We start from the raw sequence: 25,120 nt of genomic DNA, 5'->3' as shown, positions 1-25,120 counted from the left end.
TTAGCTAATAAAGAGCTGAAGATCCCAAATTGAGAGAAAAACAACACCTTGAAGACTCGAGAAAAATCTGACAGATAGATCCAAAGGTATAAACCAATTTTGACTTTAAAAACTAAAGTTACAAGACCAAAGATTATATGTGTCCTGGATTTGAAGAATCTTATACAGCAGGATATAAGAATTTTTTTTACTAATATCTCAAGCTATACTAGATACGTGTTTTTCCCACCTTTATGTGGGACTGATCTGACCTCCAGTTTCCACAATAGTGAGAAGAAGGTAGCATCCTGATGTAATGAACCAACTAGCATTTATATTTATGAATTGATCTTCTTATTTACCTGTTTTTCCCCATTTTGGATAAGCCATTTGCTAAATTCCTCAATGGTCGTTAGAGTTTCATAATCCTCTGGGCCCAATGTTTCATGATATGCGCTGATACTTTTTATAAAGTACAGTTCAACAGCATCTGCAAACAGGGAAACAATTATCTATGGCAAGCTGCTAGCCTCTACAAATTTCTGACATCACCTTCGGCTACACTAGGCACTTTCATGCTGAAAGCCCATGCCTGTTCTCGTTTCAAGTTTCAGGGACTCTTAAAAAGTCCGAGACATGAAATGAGATGGCATCAGATGATACTATGATTTATAGTCACTTGATGAAAGGCGTCAGTTTTCTGTATGAAAAGAAAAGAACCTTGTGTTCTTTTTTAGTAGATAGTGAGTGTTCTTACTATCCTATGACCCAAATAACCACCATATTAAACTCCCAGGTGTATTGGGAAACTATTATTTAGTTAGAGTAAACTCTGATAGAGTACTATTTACTGGTGTTCCTGTTTAAAAGTATTTTAATATATAGTCAGTATTGTTTTAAAAATCACTTCTAATGTTGCCTTTTATTCCAAACATGACTGATGTTAATATAATAAGAAATGCTGAGAAGCAAAAAGAACATCAAAATTATCTACATACACACCATGCAGAAACAGACACATTTCTTACAACTGTATTAAGATAGAATTTGCATGTCAAATATTTCGCCCATTGCAATTTTACAGGCTGATGAATTTTAGTAAATTTATACAGTTATGTAATCATGATCACAATCCCATTTTAGAGCACTTCCATCACTGCAAAATGTTTCTTCAAGTTTGTTGCAGTCAGCGTCTCTTTCTATAGTCAGGATCAGGCTTTCTATCTCTCTATATTTGCCTTTTCTAGCAATTTCATATAAAAGAAATAAATTGCTACGTAGTCATTTGTGGTGGCACATTATTTCACTTAGCATAAGTTTTTTTGAGGTTCATCCATGTTGTTGCATGTATTCGTACTTCATTTCTTATTATTGCTGTATAGTTTTTCTATTTTATAGATACATCACATTCACCAGATGATGAACATTTGGATTGTTTCCAATTTTTTACTATTATGAATAATGCTACTATAAGCATTGAGATACAAGTCTTTGGGGGCACATGTTTTTTTTTTTTTTCTCTTGGGAAGATACCTAGGAAAGAAAAACTTGAGTCATACGATAAGTGTAGGTTTAGCTATTTAAGAAATTGACAAATCTGATTTCCAAAGACTGTACCATTTCAAATTCTCACCAGTAGTGTCTGAGGGTTCTAACTTCTGCACATCCTCATCAACACTTGGGTATTATCTATCTTTTTGATTAAAGCAATATGGGCATCTATAGTTTTAATTTGCCTTGCCTTCATGATGAATAATTCTTATCACTTTTTAATGTGCTTATTAGACATTTGTATATGTTCTTTGGGGAAGTAACTCTTCAAGATTTTTGTCAATATTTTTATCAAGATGTTTATCTTCTTATTACTGAGTTATATGTGCTTTCTATATATACTGAATATAAATTCTTTATCAACTTATGATTTGCAAATACTTTCTTCCAGTCTATGGCTTATTCATTTCCTTAATGCTGTCTTTTGAAGAACAAATTTTTAATTTTGGTGAAGTTCAGTTTATCAATTTTATATTTTATGGATTATGCTTTTTTCTAGTTTGCTAGCTGCCAAAATGCAATATACCAGGAACAGAATGGCTTTTAAAAAGGGGAATTTAATAGGTTGCTAGTTTACAGTTCTAAGGCTGATGGCTCGTGGACTCTCTGCTTTGTGTTGCTGCAGCATTCTCTGCTCTCCCCGAATCTTCTTCATTCTCCAAGATATTTCCTCTTTTATAGGACTCCATAAATTTATCAAGACCCACCCAAATGGGTGGAGACATGTTGTCACCTAATCCAGTTTACCAACCATACTTGATTAAATCACATCTCCAGGGAGTTGATCTGATTACAGTTTCAAACATACAGTATTGAATAGGGATTATTCTGCCTTTATGAAATGGGATTTAGATTAAAACATGGCTTTATGATATATATATGGGGACATATATCATTTCAAACCAGCAATGCTTTTTCATGTTAAAGACTAATTCAAGATCACAGGTATATTTTCTTCTAGAAATTTTATGATTTTAGCTCTTACATTTAGGACAATGACTCATTTTGAGTTTAATGTTTGTGTATGTTATCAGGTAAAAATCTAATTTCTTTCTTTTTTTATTTTTGCCTTTGATATATATACCCAGTTGTTCTGGTACAATTTGTTGAAAAGACTGTCCTTTCCCTACTGAATTGCACTGGCACTTTTGTTCAAAATCAGTTGACCGCAGATGTGAAAGTTTATTACTGACCTCTCTATTGTGTTCCATTTATCTATGTCTATTCTTATGCCAATAAGATATTGCCTTGATTACCATAACTGTATGAGTTGTATAATTTCTCCAACATTATTTTTTGCAAAATAATTTTGACAAGTCCAGGCCCTTTGTATTTTAACATAAATTTTAGGGTCAACTTGTGATTCCTACAAAACGACTACTGGAATTTTGATTAGAATTGGGTTGAATCTACAGATTTACTTAAAGAGAACTGTGATCTTAGTCTTCCAATCTATGAACATAGCATATCTCTCCACTTGTTTAGATCATTGTAGTTTCAGCAATATTTTGCAGATTTCAGTGTATGAAATTTCTTTTGTTAAAATTAAAGATATTATTCTTTTGGATGCTATTGTGAATAAAATTGCTTTATTAACTTCATTTTCAAAATGTTAGTTGCTAATGTACTAAAACGCAATTGATATTTGAAATATTTATCTTGTATCCCATGTGTGACCTTGCCAAACTCCCAAACTCACTTATTAGTTCCAGTTGTAGGTTCTTTTCCTAGTAATCTCCTAGGATTTTATACATAGAAGATCATGTTTCCTGCAAACATAGACAGTCTGTTTCTTCATTTCCAATGTATATGCCTTTATTTTTCTTACTTTATTGCACTGGTTAGAATTTCCACAACAATGTTAAAAAGAAGAGATAAAAGTAGATGTTCTTGTCTTGTTCTGATCATAGGGGGAAAGCATACAGTCTTTCACCATTAAGTAAGATATTATGCGTAGATTTCTCATGGATGCCCTTTATCAGGTTGTGTAAGTTTTCTTCATTATTATTATATTTTTTGTTGCTTTTTTTGTGTGTGTGTGTGTCTTTCTTTTTCTTTGTTATTTTTAAGAACTTTTTAAAAAAATTATTTTCATGATTGTTAGATTTTGCCTAATGCTTTTTTTCTGCACCTATTGAGATGTTAATGTTTTTATTCTACTATTACAGTATAGTACATTGATTTTCTGGGATAGAGTTCTCTTTATCAGGGTTATAAAATGTTTATATTTAACTAGATTCCTCTGCTAATATTCTGTTAAGGATTTTTGCATCTACATTCATGAGGGATATAGGTTATTGTTTTTTTTTTTTTTTCTTTGTGAACTCTGTCTGGCTTTAGTATCAGGCAAGAGAATACTGCACTTATAAAAATGAGTTGGAAAATGCTTCCTCCTCCTCTATTTACTGAAAAATTTTGTGTGGGTTTGATATTACTTCTTATATGTTTGATAGAATTCAACAGTGAAGCCATGTAGGTGCAAGCTTTTCTTTGTTGGAAGATTTTAAAATACAATTGGTTTCCTTAATTGATAGTCATATTTAGATTTTCTTTTATTTTGAGACAGTTTTGTGAATTTTAGTCTTTCTAGGAAGATATTCATGCATCTAAGATGTGTAATTTTTTAGTATAAAATTGTTAATATTTTTTCTTATAATTCTTGTTGTTTCTGTAGTACTATCCCCTTCCTCATTTCTGATTTTGGTAACTAGTGTCTTTGCTTTTGTTTTCTTGATCAGTCCACCTAAGAATGATTAACTTTGCTGATCTTTTCAAAGAAGCAGCTCTTTATTTCTTTTATTTCCTCTTGTCTTCGTTTAAGGCTTCATTGCTTTCTGCTCTATTTTTCCTTCCTACTACCTACTTTGGGCTTGATTTGCTGTTGTTTCTCTAGTTTCTTAAGGAAGGAGTTAGTATTTTTATTTTATATCTATCATCCTTTCTAATACAAGTCAAGTGATAAATTTCTCTATCACTGCTTTAGCTCCATCCCCAAAATTTTGTTGTAATTTCATTTTAATTCAGCTAAAGGTACTTTCTAACTTCCATTATGACTTCTTCTTTGATCCATGGACTATTTAGAAATGTGTTGTTTAATTTAAAAATATTTGGGCAGCTGCCAAAAATCTCACTGTTGTTTATCTCTAATTTGATTCTGTTGTGGTTAGAGAATATACTTGAAATGACTGTAAATGCTCATAGCAGTCATAGTCAATCCAGAATGGTAATTGTTATATCTGCATTTTGAGAGGCTGTTTTATATATGTATAACCTGGTATTTAGTGATAAGAACAAAGCCGATCAGGTAGGGACTAAGGTAATTCAGAATACAGGGGTAAGGAAGACATTGCCTATATTTCAGAACTTCATCTACTCTTTGAGACCATAGGAAGAAAGGTTCATTTTGTCCAGAACCTAAATTTTCTGTAGCATATAATCTAACTCAACCTGTCTGAATAGATCAATTAAATAATCCAAACACAGGGAGTCCAGAATAAGAAGGAGGGCCTTTAATTCTGTATGGCTTAGGATAATGCCTGGATACATCCCAGTATATATTTAACAGATAATCAAAAAGTATTGGCTAAGTCCTTTGAGGGATGAGAGAAAAAAATATGGAACTATTAAACTTTACCACCTGGGAAACACCTGATACTGTGTCAAATATCTGGGACACCCAAATCAATAGGTCAATCCCTTGATCTGGAGGCTGGCTCTTGTGAAGCTTATGTATGTAGCAGAGAAGCTTAGTCTACCTATAGTTATGCCTAAGATTTACTTCCAGAGGACTTCCTTTGTTGCTTAGAGGTGGCCTCACTCTCTCTAAGCCCAACTCTGCAAGTGAAATCATTGCCCTCCCCCTTATATGGGACATGACATCCAGGGTGAAAGTTTCCTTGGCAGCGTGGGAGATGACTCCCAGGGATCAGACTGTCCCTGGCACCATGGGTTTAACAATGCCCTCCTGACCAAAAGGGGGATAAGAAATATAACAAATAAGGTATCAGTGGCTGAGAGAGTTCAATAGAGTTCAAATAGAGTTGAGAGGCTACTCTGGAGATCACTCGTATGCAAGCTTCAGTTAGACGTTGTTACCTATCATAACTTGCCAACCAAAACCACTCCTTCCGATCCTAAAGAACATATAGGGCATTATATAGGATTCCACAAAGGTTCCATGCCCTATGGTAACTTTCCAGAAACCTACAACCTCCAGATGGGTTTCTGGACCAGATAAGTCCTGAAATGCAGAGGGGCCCACCTTTCCAGAACATCAGCTAGTTCCACCTCCTTATACCATATTATTGGTAGCACTTGCCAACATGAAAAAAATTAGGATAGGCATAGCCCAAATACTCCTAAAGAGTGGAGAAAGATCAAAGGTGATGGTGGAGTTATAGAGAGAAGGTAGGATTTAACAAACGAGTATGATTGCTCAATCATTATACTGATATTTCTTTAAGTCTCCAGTATCTAGAAGTAAAAACCTAAAATTGTGGAATTGTAACCCATATCAAACTCTGAAATCTGTTCTATAACTAATTGTTGCTATGTGCTTTGAAATTTATTGCTTTTTTTGTATGTATGTTATTTTTTACAAAAAAGAAAACAAAGTCGATTGTGATGATATGCACAGCTATATGATGATATTGTGAAACACTGATTGTACATTTTGCATGATTACTTGGTATGTGAATATATAATATGTATCAATAAAAATAATTAAAAAAAGAATGTGTGCTCTCTTCTTTTGTTGAGTATTCTATATGTGTCAATTAGGTCATCAGTTAGTTTTGTTAGTACTATTCATGTTTTTCTATATCTTTACTGTTTTCCTCTTAGTTGTTCTATCAACTACTGAAGGAGGTGTATGGAAATTTCTAATTATACTTGTTGAACTTCGCATTTCTCCTTTCCATTTAGTCAGTTTTTGCTTCATGTATTTTGTAGCTATGCTCTTAGGTACATTTGAATTTATAATTATTATATATTCCTGATCAATTGACTCTTTTATCATTAGGAAATGTCTTTTTTTGTCTCTATTAATATCTATCTTAAAGTCTGTTTGTTCTAGTAATATAGCTGCTTTAGCCCTCTTATGGTTATTTGCATGGCATATTTTTTTCTGTGTGTTTATTTTCAACGTATCTGAATCTAAAGTGATTCTTATAGATAGAATATGGTTGGATCTTAGTTTTTTATCCCGTAGGACATGCCTCAATTTTTTGTTCTGTTTTTTTTTTTTTTTGGTTTTCAAATAGAGAATTTATTAAGTTGCAAGTTTACAGTTCTAAGGTCATGAAAATGTCCAAATTAAGACAGTCAGAGAAAGATACCTTAACTCCAAAGTAAGGGTTGATGATGTTCAGCGTTTCTCTCTGAGCTGGGAGGGCACATGGTGATATCTGCTAGTTTTCTCACCTCATTTCATAAGGCTTCCCCAGGGGCATTTTCCTTCTTCATCTCCAAAGGTCTCTGGCTGTGTGGGCTCTGTTAGCTCTACAAAGTCTAAATTTTGATCACTGGTTATTCCACTCAAGTTTCAAATAATTATTGATATGTTGGATTGGCATCTGCAATTTTGCTATTTGTTTTCGCATGTGTCAGGTCTTTTGTTCTTCTTTTACTACCTTCTGGTTTAGACAGATATTCTTTAGTGTATGCTTTTAAACTCTCAGTGGATTTTTTTGTTATAATTTTTTAGTTATTTTCTTAGTGGTTGTTCTAGAGATTACAGTATTCATCTTTAACTTTTCAAAATCTATTTCAATTTAATGTTCATTTAATTCTTGTAAAGTTTAGCAACTTTGCTATAATATAGCTCCATTGCTTCCCTTTACTTTGTGATATTACTATCATATACATTATATCGATATATATTCCCAATCTAACAATATAGTATTATTATTGTTTTTAACAACATATCTTTTAAAGAATTTAAAAGAAGATAAAACATACATATGTGTATAAGTGCCAACATATTTGCCAACATATTTATCCTTTCCAGTTTTCTTCATTCCTCCTTGTGGATTTGAGTTACCATTTGGTGTCATTTTCTTTCAGTTTAAGTGCTCCCTTTAGTATTTCTTTTAGAATAGGCCTGTTAGCAACAACTTCATTTTTCTTCATTTCCAAGGATAGCTTATCTGGATACAGAGTTTTGGGGACATTTTTTGCCATTATATCTTCAGATATTTTTCTTCCTCACTCTCTTCTCTCCTTTGGGGACTCCAATCACTCTTGTGTGGTACCCTTGATAGCCTATAGGTCTCCAATGCGCTGTTCATTTTCCTTCAATATTTCTTCTCTCTGTTCTCCGAATTGGGTCATTTCTACTGATCTATCTTTGAGTTGTCTGATTACCTGTTCTGCCAACTCAAATCTGCTATTGAGCTCAATTAGTGAATTTTCCATTTCAGTTATTGTATTTTACAACCATAGAATTTCCATTTGGTTTGTTTTTAAATATAAATATACAGTTTATATTTCTCTATTGAGATTCTCTATTTTTTAGTTGTTTTCATAATATTTTTCATTAATTTTTTCAATAATGCCCATTAATTCTCTGAACAAATTTATGATAGCTGCTTTGAAGACTTTTTCTGGTAAGTACAACATCTAGCCCACAGATAGTTTCTATTGATTGATCTTTCTCTGAGAATGAGTTATAGGAACCATTTTATGTCTTATAATCTTTTTGTTGAAAACTATACATGTTAGACAATATATAGTAGGAACACCAGATTCTGACTTATTTTGTGGGTTTCTCTCTTTTGTTTTGGGTTTTTATTTTTTATTAACTTACCTAGGCTTAAGCTAAAGAATCTCTTTATCCTGTGGTGCTACTGCTAATATGTTTGCTCGGATCTTTGTGCTTCTTTTTAATTCTAGTCTAGCCTAGTAGGGGTTGCTTTTGTGTCTCCATAGCTTAGTGCTGACCCATTGATTTGGAAAGAGGTTGTGCTCAAATTTCTCAAATCTATGCTTCTTCCATCCCTGTAAATTGATCTGTGTATGGTTTGGGGTGTAAATTACATGCTTTGCCACATATCATGTCTTCCTTGGTTGTTACTTTATACTGGACACTTGAATCTCCCTTGCACATATATGTAATTTCTCAGCTGGTCATGGATGTAGGGAGAGCTTATCTAGTCCTTCTACAGCTTCCTCATTTCCAGGGTATCCCCATTGAAACTTGTCTGGCCTGTCACTCATGCCAGTCAGGACAGCAATTTCAGGCTAGCAAGCATGTAGGTGTTTTCCTTTCTTTCCTACTGAGTTTACCACTTTTACCTGATAAATCCTTGGGTTTTCACTCCTTACCTCAAACTGGGTCCACCCTCTCTGTCAGCAAACTGATGGTTTTCTAGGTAAGCCCTATGCTGGTGAAACTGCCATTTTCACTGATTGAGCTAGGGCAGTGGATGCAAGCAGCTCCAGACAAGAAGACAATAGATCTTCTCTGTACTTATAGAAGTTTTTCAAGAATAAATGCTTCACAATTGGTTGTCTGCTTTTGATCTATTTCCCAACCCTCAAATGGTTGTTTTTGACAATTTTATTCAGGTTTTTGTAAAAGTGTATGGAGAGAATTCACAGACCTTTTCACAAAGCTATAGCCAGAAATCTCTGCCTCTGCTTACATTTTGACATATATTTTAATGCAGTTTTACTTACTTTACAGTTCATTTTTCATGTGTTTACATATAAGTGGCCATAAATAATATTTTGTGCATTGTAAAAATGCAACTTGATTTTCTCTTGAAGTGTTAAAATTTATCCATATTAATATCTATCTTAAGATTATCTATCACAAGACCCAGTCCAGTCTTTTTAATGACTATATAGAATTCCAGGTATTAATATGTCAACTTTTCTTTTAACTTATTGATGAATATTTAAATTGTTTCTAATGTTTTACATTAACAGAGTCATAATGAACATCCTTATACATGTTTACTTTTCAATTTCTCTAGATATTATCAAATTGGTTTCTAAATTTCACATCAATTTACCCTCTCATTCCCACAAGCTATGAAGAACATACCATTTTCCCACAATCTGGCAAATGCTAGATGTTTTCAGATTTAAAAATCTTTTTTTTCTTTTTTTTTTCTTTGGCATGGGCAAGCACTGGGAATCAAACCCAGGTCACCGGCATGGCAGGCGAGAACTGTATCTGCTGAGCCACTGAGGCCCACCCCAGAATTTTTAAATGTTTAAATAGGATGGGTGAAATCTTGATTCCATTTTAGTTTTAAATATATAAATATATATGTTTAAATATACATATATATACAATTTAAATATTTTTGACATTCTGCCAAACTGTCCTTCAGAAAGTCTGTACCAAATGGCTCTCACCAATCCTAGAGGTTATAATTTTTGGAAATTTGGATGACTTGACAGGAAAAAAAATGGCACTCCTTCTATTGGAATTTTTATTTCTTCATCACTACCATGACTGCAACTTTTTTCACATGATTATTGGCCAACTGTATTCCTTCTTTGTTCAAAGCTTGGCTTTATGTTTTGTTTTGGCCTAATTTTACTGGAACTTTATATTGACATTTTCATTTTCTTCATGGAACTTTGTTTGTTTTGCATGGGCAGGCACCCAGGTCTCTGGCATGGCAGGCAAGAACTTTGCCTGCTGAACCACTGTGGACTGCTCTGAACCTTTTTGTATATTAGGAAAAGTAGATTCCAGATTAAGATGGCAAATGGAAACCATGCATTTAATTTGTCTTCCTTTTGAAACAAACATCAAAACTACACTAAAAAAAAATTTAACAAAGAAAACAAAATATAAACTCATAAAGACAAGGGAGACCAGAGGAAGTGACAAGAGCAATAAAATTTTGAAAGCCACAAAGCAGATAGAGCAGTACTAAGTGATCTGGCAGGATCAAGAGTGCCAAATTCTCAGCAGTGAGGACAAATGTACACTAATCCTATCATCACCACTGACTTATGAGGTACAGGAATTAGCAGCACCAGATACTGTGACATTAAGGGGGCAGTGTTAAATTAAGGAAGACAGTACATTGATGGGATGTCTGCTTCTACTCTAGCAGCATTATGGGTGTTCATTCTGTGGAGAGCGTAAAACAGATGGCCAACATGCATGGCTGAGGACATGTGTACTTGACCAAAAGTAAGGGTATTAAGAGACATATTCATACCAAAGGTGAATGCAGAACCCTTCAGTCTTTCCCTAATTTAGCTCCCAGAGCATGGATATCCAGACACTAATTCAACAGGCAGGACATTATTAGACTAAAGAAAGTACTATTAGGGGTTCTTCAGTCAATTCCTCAAAGCTTCTTATTAACTTTTTTGTCTAATTTTTAATCATGTGTACACTGAAAGATTACACACATTTGTGAAAAAACTTTAACATGGAAGAGAGAGACTCAAATAAATAGGAAAAAGTAGTGAGAAGAGACTTCAATAAAACTATCATTTATATCATCAGAGTTATAACAGAAAATATTGTTATCTGTGAAACAAGAACAGGGTGATACAAAAAGGAACATAGTCATGCGGGCAACTGTGGCTCAGTGGCAGAATTCTTGCCTGCTGTGCCAGAGACCTGGGTTCTATTCCCAGTGCTTGCCCATGTCGAGAAAAAAAAAAAAGGAACATAGTGCCTACCCAAACAGGAAATAAAAAACATAACCAATAGGAAAAATGCAATTTGAGGTGCATTAGCTTCTTATTGCAAATTACTTCAAATTTAGTGCTTTAAAATAACATCAATGCATTATCATAGAGTTCTAGAGGTCAGAAATCCGAAAGTGGGTCTTATGAGGCTAAAATCAAGGTACTGGCAGGTCTGGATTACTTTTTGGAGGGTCTAGAAGAAAATCTGTTCCTTGTCTTTTCCAGCTTCTAGAGGCTGCCAATATTCCTTAGATTGCAGCCACCTTTTAGCAACAGCATTACTCTGATTTTTCTCCTCATGTTACATCATCTTCTCTGATTCTGACACTCTTGCCTCCCTCTCTTAGGATTCTGTGATTATACTGAGCCCACCCAAATAATCCAGGATGATCTTCCCATGTCAATATCCTTAAATTCACCTACAAAGTCCCTTTTGCCATATAAAGCAATACATTCACTGGTTTGGGGGGATTATGATATGGACATCTTTGGAAGGCCATTATTCTGCCTACCACACAAGGGTCAGAAGATAAAAGTTGAGGAAATTTTCCTGAACATAAAAAAAAAAGACAATACATATAGTAAGTGAAGGAGAAGGTGCTGAATAAAAGAAAATTAGGGGGCTAACATAAGAGGCAGACATCCAAATAATAGAATATGCCCCAAAATGAAAATGAAGAAAACAAAGGAGAAAAAGAATCAAAGAAATAATTCAGGGAAATTTATCACAACCAAAGAATATTACTTTGCAGACTGTAAAAGCCCACTGAATACCTAACACAATGGTTGAAGATAGAACCACAAAAAGCATCACCATTGTGAAACTAAAAAGCATTGAAATGAAAGAAAAATTTCTACATATTTCCAGAAAGAAGAGAAAAATGTATAAAGGATCAGAAATCCAAATGGCATTGGACTTCAAAAGCAATACTGACAGCAAGAAGATAGGAAAGTGCCTTCAAAATAGAAGGAAAATTACTCGTAAGCTAGAATTCTATACCAAGCCAAACTTTAAATATGAAAGGTAAAATAAAGGTATCTCAAAAATTTTACTTTTCACACACCTTTCTCAAGACAACATTGTATTCCTGCAAAGGGTAGGCTAAGTTTACGTAAAATTAGGCCTAAGAGTCACCCCCAGAGAACCTCTTTTGTTACTCAGTGAACTCACTGCCCTCACCACCACCCCACATGGGACGTGACTCCCAGGGGTATAAATCTCCCTGGCAACGTGGGACAGAAATCCCAGGACAAGCCGGGACCCAGTATCAAAGGATTGAGAAAACCTTCTTGACCAAAACAGGGAAGAGAGGAATGAGAAAAAATAAACTGTCAGTGGTGGAGAGATTTCAAACAGAGTTGAGGAGTTATTCTGGAGGTTATTATTCTGCATATACAGATACACTTTTTTAGTTTTTGATGTATTAGAGTGACTAGAAAGAAGTACCTGAAACTGTACAGCTGTGTTCCAGTAGCCATGTTTCTTGAAGATGATTGTATATGATACAGCTTTTACAATGTGACTGTGATCATGAAAAACTTGTGTCTGATGCTCCTTTTATATAGAATATGGACAGATGAGTAAAAATATGGACAAAAAATAAACAAACAATGGGGGGACAAAGGTTAAAATAAATTTGGTAGATGGAAATACGAATGGTCAGTGACAGGGAGGGGTTAAGTGTATGGTATGTATGAGTTTTTCTTTTTTCTTTCTTTTTCCAGAGTGATGCAAATGTTCAAAAAAAAAAGATCATGGTGATGAATACACAACTATGTGATGATACTGTGCACCATTGATTGTACACCATGTATGGGATGTTTGTACATTAAGAAGTTTGTATGTTAAGATTTAACAATAAAAATATTTTTTAAAAAGACAACATATAATATATACTTCATTAAAATGCTATAAAACCAAGAAAAATGATGAAATGAGGAAGAGGAAAAGGAGATCCAACACAGGAAAGAAGTGAAGGTAATTCCATTGTCTACCAGATTTAGAGAGCAACCAGTCCAGCCAGATTGGAGCAGTGTGACTGAAGACAAAGAAACATGTTGGGGGCTGCCAGCCAAAATGCCTACAGCCATGGACCATCCATTTATGCCTGAGGACATAACCTGCAGCTCAATTTGATCCAGATTCCTGTTTGAATAGGCTTATTGTGCTGGTTTAAAGCTGTTATGTACCCCAGAAAATGCCATGCTCTTTTAGTCCATTCTTGTGGGTGCAGATATACTGTGGGTATGACCTTCTGATTAGGTTTGATTAGGTTGTTTCAATTGAGATGTGACCCACCCAATTCAAGGTGGGTCTTTATTCTTTACCGGAGCCCTTCATGAAAGGAGAGAGAGGTCAGAATGAAAACCACCCAGAGATATTGAAGAGAGTTTAGAGACAAAAAGGGCCAGTAGATGCTGGCCATGTGCCTTCCCATGTGACAGGGGAACCCCAGATGCCAGCAGCTTTTCTTCAAAGAAGGTATCTTTCTCTTGATGGCTTAATTTGGATATTTTCATGGTCTTCGAATTGTAAATTTGTAAACTAATAAATCCCCACTGTGAAATATACCAGAAATAGCTTGGCTTTAGCAAACTGAAATACTCTTAAACAATGCTGATGTCAAATTCCTTGTATTCCTTCCATGCCCTGCTGCATAGATCAGCTAAGGGCATTTTGTCCCCCAGAGGCATCCTCCTTTTACTTTCTCCTAAGAGCTGAAGATAGGCCATGAAACTTTTTTATTTTTATTTTTATTTTTTGCCATGAAACTTTTAAACAGAAAATACAGAAAAATTTATTCCCTCTGGCAATAATTCTGCTGGAAATTCAGTGCCTGGGTAATACTACATCCCTCCAAGATGCCCTACATGAAGTGGCTCCTACATTTTCTAGAGCTTGATAATGATCTTGTCCTTTGATTTCTCCAGAAGGGGCTTTTGAAAATTACTGAGAAGCTGAACCCAGATTATGACTCATATACTCCATTCAGCTTACAATTTTCTGGGGGCTTTCAACTAATAGTGGCAATAGTACCCTTTCTTTAAAGAGTTAGGTTTGAATTTGCTGCTAAACTTTAAAAACCATAATAATTAAAAAAAAAAGTTTAGGGATTCTTACCTAGATGGTAAAACTACAACGAGTAGCAAGAGAATAACACCAAAATCATAATAATAGTTAGCTCTGAGAGAGAGGGGTGGGCACACAAAGAGCTTCTAGGGTATTAATAATGTTCTATTTCTTGACCTTGTTGGTGGGTACATGGATATTATTTTTATGATTATTCTTTACTCCCTGCATATACTTTTAATGTACTTTTCTGCATGTATAAATGCAAATATACATTGTAAAGAATAGTAAAAAAGTTTAAATATTCAAACTAACAGGGATGCTAGCTGTTTGCCTTTTAAACTTTATTTTCTTCAAATTAACATAGAGTCCACTGAATTTTTTGGTGTACAACTGTATGAGTTTTAACATATGTAAGGATTCATGTATCTACTACCACAACCTATGTGCAAAGCATTTCCATCACAAAAAAACTCCCTGGTGATGTCCCTTTGTAATATCATGGCCCTCAGCCCCAACCATGGGCAAACCCTGATGTCTTCTGTCAGTATAATATTGTCTTTTCAAGAATATCATATGCAATCATATACTATATAATCTTTTGAGATTGCTTTTTTTTCACTTAGGCTTTGAGATTCATTCAAGTTGTTGCATGTATCAATAATTCATTCCTTTTTATTGCTGAGTAGGATTCCATTGTATGGATATACCACAGTTTGTTTATCAAATGAAAAACATTTGAGTTGTTTCCAGCTTTGGGCAACTATAACTAGAATAGCAATAAACAGATTCCTGGGTCATTTGATAAAAGAATGTTTAACTTCATAAGCAACTGCCTACCTGTTTTCCAGAGCAGCCGCAGGATTGTGTAGGAGTTCCAGTTGCTCCAAATCCTTGCAAATACTGTCCATATTTTTCATTTTAACTTTCTCTGATAGGTATGCAGTAGTATCTCATTGTGGTTTTAATTTGCATTTTTAACGGCTAATGATGTTGAGTATCTTTTGATGTGCTTAATTTGTCATCCTATGTCCTCTTTGATGAAGAGACTATTCGAGGATTTGTTCATTCTTAAACTAGGTTATTTCCTTACTATTGAATTTTGAGAGTTCTTTGCATATTCTGGATACATCTTGTTGCATATGTGACTTGTGTATGTTTTCTCTCTATCATTCTCTTAGTAATGTCTTTCTTGCAGAACAAGTTATTTTTATGAAGTCCAATTTATCTACTTTTTCTTATAGGGACTGTGCATTTACATCATGCTTAAGAACTCTTTCTAATTCTACATCATAGAAATTTTCTCCTGCTTCTTCTAACTAAAATGCAAAATGGTTTTACATTTTACATTTAGAACTAATTCATGTTAAGTTAATTTTTGTATAAGGTGTGAGGTCAAAGTCGACTCATTTTTTTGTTTATACATGGTCCAATTGTTCCAATACCATGTTAAGAAAAAATTACCCTTTCTCCAATGAATTGCTTTTGCACCTTTTCCAAAAATTAATTGGCCATATTTATGTGGGTCCATTTCTGGACTTTGTAACCTGTTCCACTGACTGTGATCTCTGTGTATATCCCTTTTCCAATACTTCATTCTCTTGATTACTATTGTTTTATAGTAAATCAGTGTGACTCTCCCAAATTTATTCTTCTCTTTCAAAATTATTTTAGCTATTCTAGTTTCTTTGCCTTTCCATATAAATTTTAGAATCAAATTGTCTACATTTACAACAATTCCTGCCAGGATTTTGATTGTTATTGTAGTTAAATCCATATACCAGTTTGTTAAGATCTAAAATCTTTATTATACCAAATCTTCCAATCCATGAACACAGTATGCCTCTCCATTTATTTAGGTCTTCTTTGATTTCTTTCATTAGCATTTTGTAGTTTTCAGCACACAGATCCTGCACATATTCTGCCAGATTTATACCTAAATATTTCATTGGAGGGGGCAGCTATTGCAAATGATAATTTTTAAAAATTTGGTTTCCAGTTGCATAAAGCTATTATACAGACATCCAATTGACATTTTTGTACTGACCTTGTAAACTTTGACCTTGATAAGCTTAAACTAATTTATTCTAAGAGCTATATAGATTCTTTAGAATGTTCTATGGAGACAGTCGTGTTGTGCAAATAAAGACAGTTCTATTTCTTTCTGTGCTGGTTTGAAAGAATTATGTACCATAGAAAAGCCATGTTTTAATCCTGATCCTTCTTGTTTTAATCCCTATTCAGTACTGTGGGTTGGAAACTTGATTAGGTTATCTCCACAGAGATTTGACTCACCCAATTGTGAGTATTAACCTTTCATTAGAGGGAGATGTGACTCCACCCATTCCAGGTGGGTCTTGATTGGTTTGCTGGAATTCTCTAAAAGAAGCAAGCATTTTTGAAGGAGACATAAAGCAGAGAGCCCACACTGCCAGAGAACTTTAAGGTGAAGAAGGAATATATCCCTGAGAGAGCTTCATGAAGTAAGAAGCCTGCAGTGAAAGCTAGCAGACATCGCCATGTTCATTATGTGTCTTTTCAGTTGAGAGAGAAACCCTAACTTCATCAGCCTTCTGGATCCAAGGTATCTTTCCCTGGATGTCTCATATTGGACATTTCTATATCCTTTGGACATATTTCATGGCTTAGAAATGTAAACTAGCAACTTATTAAAATCCCCTTTTTAAAAGCCATTCCATTTCTGGTATATTGCATTCCAGCAGCTAACAAACTAGAACAGTATCTTTCCCTGGATGCCTTAGATTGGACAATTCTGTAGACTTGCTTTAATTTGGACATTTTCACAGCATTAAAACTGTAAACTTGCAACTTAATAAATTCCCCTTTTTAAAAGCTTCTCCATTTCTGGTATATCACATTCTGGCAGCTTGTAAACTAGAACACTTTCTTTCCAATCTGTATGCTATTCATTTCTTTTTCTTATTAGCTGACTAGGACTTCCAGTGTTATGATGAAGTTGAGTGATGAGAGTTGGACATCCCTGTCTTGTTTCTGATCTTGAGGAGAAAGCAATCGGTCTTTCACCATTAAGTATGTTAGCTGTGTCTTTGTAAATGCCTTGTATCAGGTTGAGAACATTTCCTTCCATCATGAATGGATGTTGAATTTTGCCTAATGCTTTTTTGGCATCAGTTGATTCATTTTTCTTTAGATGTTAATGGGTAAAGTATATTGGTTGATGTTTGAATATTGAACCAGCATGACATTCTTGAGAAAAAATCCTCATTTTTTGTGGTATATTAATGTTTTTTTCTATATTACTATGTATTTTGTTAAGGATTTTTAAATCTATGTATATAAGGGCATTGGTTTGTAGCTTTCTTTTCTTATGATAATGGCTTTGCCTGGTTTTGGTATCAGGACAATACTGGCCACATCAAATGAATTGTGAAGTATTCCCTCTTCTATTTTCTGAAGGAGTTAGTGTAGAATTGGCATTATTTCTTCTTTATGTGTTTCATAGAATTCATAATGAAACCATCAGGGTTTATTGATTTCTTTTTTGAAGGTTAACTACAAATTCATTTTCTTTAACAGTTATAGCTACAGATAATTCAGGTTATGTGTTCATCTTGGGTGAGTTGTCTTTTTATTTTGCTTATGTATTTCTGACAGCCCAAGTTTTAGATCTTTATGTAATTTAATCTGTCAATTATCTTCCTTTATGTATGGCTTTGTGTGTACGTAAAGAGTTCTTTTCTCTAATTTTAAATTTTAGTTATTTTTATTCCAGTATTATATTTTCTTCTGGCTAATTTATATTTTCAGTTTTGATGTATAAAATTTTAAATAATCTGGAACTTAATTTAAGAAAAAGATCCATAATTTCTTTAAAATTAAAAAACAGAATACAAAAAACAGAACAAAGTGAACTTGGAATCTCTTACTTCTACAGGCATAAAAATGTTCTCACTTAAAAATAAACAAATTTTACATATTTACAAATAGACTAAATTTCTTAGAACTACAAAGACTATTTAAAAAACACAAGCTCAAGTATACATAAGGAGGACTATAAGTATACTCAAGGAAATTCTAAAAAGAGGAAAGGCATTTAGCTGGCAAACAGAATCAGAACGTCTTCAGTAAACATTAAGCTTAAGAGATGTAAATGTCTCCCTATGAAAACAAAATTAAAACATCAAAGTAACTTCTGAAAACTGAAAAAAAAATGTTTACTTAATGACATGGGGAAATATAAGAGTGGGAAAAAGATGCAAAATACCTAAAATACACCCTTACATAAATAGTCTCATATATGACTAGAAAATCATATATGTCAAAATTTTACAAGTATAGAAAACAGACATTTATAAGCAGAGAAAATAAACACTTAAAAAATGTTTAAATTGCACTTTTCACAAGCTCAAATCCCTTCTGGCTGGCCCTTGAATCCATTAGTGTTAATTAATCTGAGTAGACAAGATGAGGACATGGCATTGTCCTCCCTCCTTCACTGGGCCATTTGTGTCTCTTCCAAAGTCACCCACTTTCAAAGGATGACCTTGCCAGACAAAGGACTACTGTTAGAAGGATGAATGGATCACTTGACTTTCCTCTAGACCCCCAATATTTCACTATTGAATATACTTCTAATGGCTTCAGACATTCTCTCTTGTAAGCCAGAGGAAGAGTCAAGAAGGTTGAGAGTGGAAGAGGAGAGGAGGAAGAGCCAATGTTTTCTCTTTTATCATCGGATTTCCTCATAAACAGATATCACAGGTCATATTCACAGTGCATATGATCATTACTCTTTAGGCAGGTGAATTTTGCTGAGATTCTAAGGGAATAAAGAAAATACAAATCAGAGAATTTTATTGGTTTTGATGGTTCAATTAATTTGGGAGGACATTATCAGGTCTAAATTCATATGTAATTGTGTTTGTATGAAATCATGTTCAGCCTAATCTCTCCATTACAGACATGAGTAGTAGCTAATAGAATCTGTTCATGTTCACAGATAGACCATTTACCAATGGCCTTCCCTCCTGGACCAGGAAATTATGATAACTGCAAGGCCACCTCTTCTACCTACCCTTGTGTTGGGCCTCTCCAGACATGGCATACGCTTTGGCAAGTAATGCACTTATCTCTGCGGTTTTGGGGCTGACTTCAGTGAACACAGACACACAGATAGAATGGGCCTGGAACAAAAAATGACAAGGTAAGTACCAAAAAGTGTTCCACTATGGATTCTCTAGTAGCTCTACAGAATTAACTAGTCCAGTGAGAGGTGATATATATCTAAATCACGGAGTTAGATCAGAGATGAGTTTGAGTCTCAGCTCTGCCACCTTCTAAGCTGAGAGTCTTTTTTTTTCAAAGCAGTTTTATTGAGATATATGCACATAACACATAATCCACCCAAAGTGTACAATCAATGGCTTTTAGTATAATCAAAGAGTAGCATATTCATCACCACAATCAATTTTAGAACACTTTCATTACTCCAAAAAGAAAAATCCATATGGTTTTAGAAGTCACCTCTCAATCCTATCCCTCCCCAGCCCTACATAACCACTAATTTAATTCTGTCTCTAGATTTATTTATATTTACATCTTATACAAATGGAATCATACCATATGTAGTATTTTATGTGGTTTCTTTCCCTTAGCAGTAAGCACTTTTTATTATTGTCTTATTTTAATTAGAGAAGTTGTAGGTTTACAGAAAAGTCATGTAAAAAACACAACATTCTCATATGCCTACCTGTTGTTGACACTTTGCATTGGTGTAGTGCCTTTGTTACAATTGATGAAAGAATATTAAAATATTACTGTTAACTTTAGTCCACAGTTTGCATTAGGTATATTTTTCCCATATACCACCCTATACTTAATACCTTGTATTAGTGGCAAACATTTGCTATAGTTCATGAAATATCATTCTTATATTTGTACTACTAACTATAGTCATCAATCACAACAGGGCTCACTGCTTTATACATTCCCATGTTTTGTCCTATAGCATTCCTTCTAGTAACATATTCACACACTCTCACATTCATAGTCCTGCACTGTTAATTATACTCAATAATTTGCTACCTTTCCATTATCTATTTCCAATCAAACTAATTAGAAATTGTATACAAATTAAACATCAATTCCCCATTCTCTACCACCATTCTATCCCCTGGTAACCTATATTGTAGATTCTAACTCTGTATGAGTTTGCTTATTATAAGTAGAGCATATTAGTGAGATCATACTATATTTGTCCTTTTGCTTCTGACTTATTTCGCTTAATATATGAAGCTTTGTCCATTTTTTTGGAAATTGTGAATAATAAATGTGAACTTCTTTGGCAAATGCCTATTTGCTTCCCTGTTTTCTGTTTTTCTGTGTTTATACCTAGTAGTAGGATTGCAGGATCATATGGCAATTATATACTTAGCTTCCTGAGGGACAACCAAACTGTCTTTTCACAGTGGCTGCATCATTCTACATTCCCATCAACAGTGAATGAGTGTTCCTTCTCCACCTCTCCAACAGTTATAGTTTTCTGGTTTGTTTGTTTTTTCAATAGTGGCCATTCTGGTAAGTGTGAAATGGTATCTCATTGTGGTTTTTTTTTTTTTTAATTTTTTATTAATTAAAAAAAATTACAAGAAACAAACATTTCCAACACATACACTCAGAAATTCACAATATCATCACATAGCTGCATATTCATCATCATGATCATTTCCCAGAACATTAGCATCAATTCAGAAAAAGAAATAAAAAACAACAGAAAAATATAACAAACAGAAAAAAAAAATTTTACAGGTCATACCCCTTACTGATCCCTTTCATTGATCACTAGCATTTCAAACTAAATCTATTTTAACATTTGTTCCCCCTATTATTTATTTTTATTCCATATGTTCCTCTCATCTGTTGACAAGGTAGATAAAAGGAGCATCAGACACAAGGTTTTCACAATCACACAGTCACATTGTGAAAGCTATATCATTATACAATCAGCATCAAGAAACATGGCTACTGGAACATAGCTCTACATTTTCAGGCAGTTCCCTCCAGGCTCTCTATTACATCTTGGATAACAAGGTGATATCTACTTAATGCATAAGAATAACCTCCAGGATAACCTCTCGACTCTGGAATGTCTCAGCCATTGACACTTAGTCTCATTTCACTCTTCCCCCTTTTGGTCGAGAAGGTTTTCTCAATCCCTTGATGCTGGGTCTCAGCTCATTCTAGAGTTTTTCTCAATTCCTTGATGCTAAATCTCAGCTCATTCTGGGATTTCTGTCCCACGCTGCCAGGAAGATCCATACCCCTGGTAGTCATGTCCCACGTAGACAGGGGGAGGGTGGTGAGTCTGCTTGCTGTGTTGGCTGGAGAGAGAGGCCACATCTGAGCAACAAAAGAGGTTCTCTTGGAGGTGACTCTTAGGCTTAATTTTAAGTAGGCTTGACCTATCCCCTGTGGGGTTAAGTTTCATATGAACAGACCCCAAGACTGGGGGCTATAGCTTTGGTTGTCCCCTCTGCTTGTGAGAATATCAAGAATTCAACTTGGGGAAGTTGAGTTTTCCCCGTTCTCACCATTCCACGAAGGGGACTTTGCAAATACTTTTCCACTCACTGATCAAATCACTCTGGGATTCATCAGGGCATCACCTGGACAAACCAACAAAATCTCATATCCTGTACAAAGTTCCACGTACTTAAGGTGTTCAATCAACTATTACATAAGTTATATTAGGAGATGCACTAGTCAAAGTATAGGTTTGTACCAAATAAACATTTTTTGCTTTAGTCTCACACATTAGTTGAAATTTTTAAATATTAAGTGCCATTTATTTTCAGCACACTGCAGTAATGACATTCTTTTGTTCTTCCTCATACAAAAACATTTTTTAACTTTGTACATTTAGTCACAATCATTATACACTCTAGGCATTCCTAGATTACACCATCTCAATCTTTATCATCTATCTTTCTTTGTGATTTCATTTATGCCCCAGCCCTCCTCCCTCTATCATTCTCGTATGCAGCTTCATTCAGTGTTTTAACATAATTGTATTACAGTTAGGTAATATTGTGCTGTCCATTTCTGAGTTTTTATATTCAGTCCTGTTGCACAATCTGTATCCCTTCAGCTTCAATTATCCAATATCTTACCCTATTTCTATCTCCTGATGGTCTCTGTTACCAAGGAAATATTCCAAGTTTATTCACTAATGTCAGTTCATATCAGTGAGACCATACAATATTTGTCCTGTTGTTTCTGGCTAATCACACTCAGCATAATGTCCTTAAGGTCCATTCATGTTGTTACATACTTCATAACTTTATTCTGTCTTACAGCTGCATAATATTCCATCTTATGTAAATGTCACAGTTTGTTTAGTCAACTCTCTGTTGATGGACATTTTGGCTGTTTCCATCTCTTGGTAATTGTTAATAATGCTGCTATAAACATTGGTGTGTAAATGTCCATTTGTGTCCTTGGCCTCGTGTCCTTTGAACAGAGACAGAATATAGATGGGTCCTGTTTTTTAATCCATTCTGCCAGACTATGTCTTTTGATTGGAGAGTTTAATCCATTTTCATTCAGTGTTATTACTGCATGGGTAGTACTTTCTTCTACTATTTTGCCTTCTGGATTTTATATGTCATATCTAATTTTCCTTCTTTTTAACTTTACTCATTGTCTTCCTTTCTACACTCTTCTCCACACCTCTCTCTTCTGTCTTCGTATCTGTCTCTAGTGTTCCCTTTAGTATTTCTTGCAGAGCTGGTCTCTTGGTCACAAATTCTTTCAGTGATTTTTTGTCTGAAAATGTTTTAATTTCTCCCTCATTTTTTTTTTTTAACATGAGCAGGCACCGGGAATCAAACCTGGGTCCTCTGGCATTGCAGGCAAGCCTTCGTGCCTGCTGAGCCACTGTGGCCTGCCCTCTCCCTCATTTTTGAAGGACAATTTTGCTGGATATTGAATTCTTGGTTGGCAGTTTTTCTCTTTTAATAATTTAAATATATTATCCCACTGTCTTCTCTCGCCTCCATGGTTTCTACTGAGAGATCTGTGCATAGTCTTATTGGGCTTCCCTTGTATGTGATGGATTACTTTTCTCTTGCTACTTTCAAGATCCTCTCTTTCTCTTTGACCTCTGACATTCTGATTATTAAATGTCTTAGAGTATGTCTACTTTGATCTATTCTCTTTGGGGTACGCTGCACTTCTTGGACATGTAATTTTAAGTCTTTCATAAGTGTTGGGAAATTTTCAGTGATCATTTCCTCCATTAGTTTTTCTCCTCCTTTTCCCTTCTCTTTTCCTTCTGGGACACCCACAGCACATATATTCATGCACTTCATATTGTCTTTCAATTCCCTGAGTCCCTGCTCATATTTTTCCATTTTTTTCCTATAACTTCTGTTTCTTGTTGGATTTCAGATGTTCTGTCCTCCAGTTCAGAAATCCTATGTTCTGTTTCTCGAAATCTACCATTGTAGGTTTCCATTGTTTTTTTCATCTCTTCTACTGTGTCTTTCATTCCCATAAGTTCTGTGATTTTTTTTTTCAGACTTTCAGTTTCTTCTTTTTGTTCTTTCCTTGCCTTCTTTATATTCTCCCTCAATTCACTGATTTGGTTTTTGATGAGGTTTTCCATGTCTGTTCATACATTCTGAATTAATTGTTTCAGCTCCTGTATGTCATTTGAATTGTTGGTTTGTTCCTTTGACTGAGCCATATCTTCAATTTTCCTAGTGTGATTGGTTATTTTTTGCTGGTGTCTAGGCATTTAATTACCTTAATTAGTTTATTCTGGAGATTGCTTTCACTTCTTTTATCTAGGGTTTTCTTGCTGGATGAATTTGTTGTCTATCTGTTCTTTGACATTCCGTTCAGCTTTATCTGGACCTTTAGTTTAAGTTTTGTTTCTTGCCGTGCTTGTGTGGTGCCTTTCCCCCCACACACACTTAGGGGGGTCTACTTAGATATTATAGACCCCAGCCAGATTTTCCCAGACCAAACTGGCCTCCTATCAGGAGGAAAGAGTCACCTGCGTCGGTTTTCCCTGAGGGTGAGACCCAGCAGGTTGAAAGACTTTCCTGTGAAGTCTCTGGACTCTGGTTTTCTTATCCTGCCCAGTATGTGGTGCTTGTCTGACTGCAGGTCCCACCAGCATAAGATGATGTGGTACCTTTAACTTTGGCAGACTCTCCCTGCTGGGGGTGTGGTGGAGACAGAGGAGAGGTTGTAGGCTGGTTTTAATGGCTTCAAATTACCAAGCCCTGGTGTCTGAATTCCCTGATGGAGGGATTCCACCTGGGTGGGGCTTCACCCCTCCCCTGGGGAAGGCACAAGCTCCAGATAAGCTTCCAAAAGAGCTCACTTCTGCCTATGCCTGGGGCAGTTGCAGCCTGAAAAGTCCTGCTGCTGTATCCAGAGGCAGTCAAGCCTTTGTAGATACACAGCCACAAAAACCTCTGTTTCCTTCTTCTTTTTTTCCCCTCTTTTTCTGTCAGTCCTGCCCCCTTGGCGCCGGGGCAAAAATGAGCAACCTCTGCTTTGATCAGGTTCACCTAAGCTGGGGGCCTATTTTTAGTAGTCAGAATTTGGTAATTAGTTCCACAATTGGCATTTGATTGTGCCCAGTCCCTGCTGCTGGTAAAGTCCTTTCCTTTCCCCTCTGGGAAGCAGCCTGTGGGGGAGGGGTGCTGGCCGCCGTAGCTTTGGGATCTCACGGTTCTGGAGGGTGCTCGCAGCCAGTCCAGCTGGTCCAAACTGGGGTACGCTGTGTGTCTGGCCACTATCGTGGCTCCGGGAGCTGTTCTGTACTGTTTCTGGTTATTTAGTAGTTGTTCTGGAGGACGA

General features: G+C 35.2%; 1 protein-coding gene across 5 annotated transcripts in view; it reads right to left on the bottom strand.

The window, feature by feature from the left end:
- Nucleotides 1-25,120, bottom strand: part of TTC23L (tetratricopeptide repeat domain 23 like) — an 87,118-nt gene that overhangs the window by 26,737 nt on the left and 35,261 nt on the right. For all 5 annotated transcript variants that reach the window (XR_013157922.1, XR_013157923.1, XM_077116939.1 and 2 more), the window contains exons 8-9: nt 19,323-19,431; nt 342-469 (exon numbers count right to left, since the gene is read on the bottom strand). Coding sequence is in view for 3 of the 5 variants with exons in the window: in XM_077116939.1 (XP_076973054.1) it covers nt 342-469; nt 19,323-19,431 (237 nt within the window). In the remaining 2 variants the exon portion in view is untranslated. The remainder of the gene's footprint in view (nt 1-341; nt 470-19,322; nt 19,432-25,120) is intronic.

This window comes from Tamandua tetradactyla, chromosome 9, assembly GCF_023851605.1.
Source record: "Tamandua tetradactyla isolate mTamTet1 chromosome 9, mTamTet1.pri, whole genome shotgun sequence".
In the NCBI taxonomy this organism is placed as follows: domain Eukaryota; kingdom Metazoa; phylum Chordata; class Mammalia; order Pilosa; family Myrmecophagidae; genus Tamandua; species Tamandua tetradactyla.
Note: the sequence above shows the minus strand (reverse complement) of the source record. Positions and strands in the feature narration are given on the sequence as shown.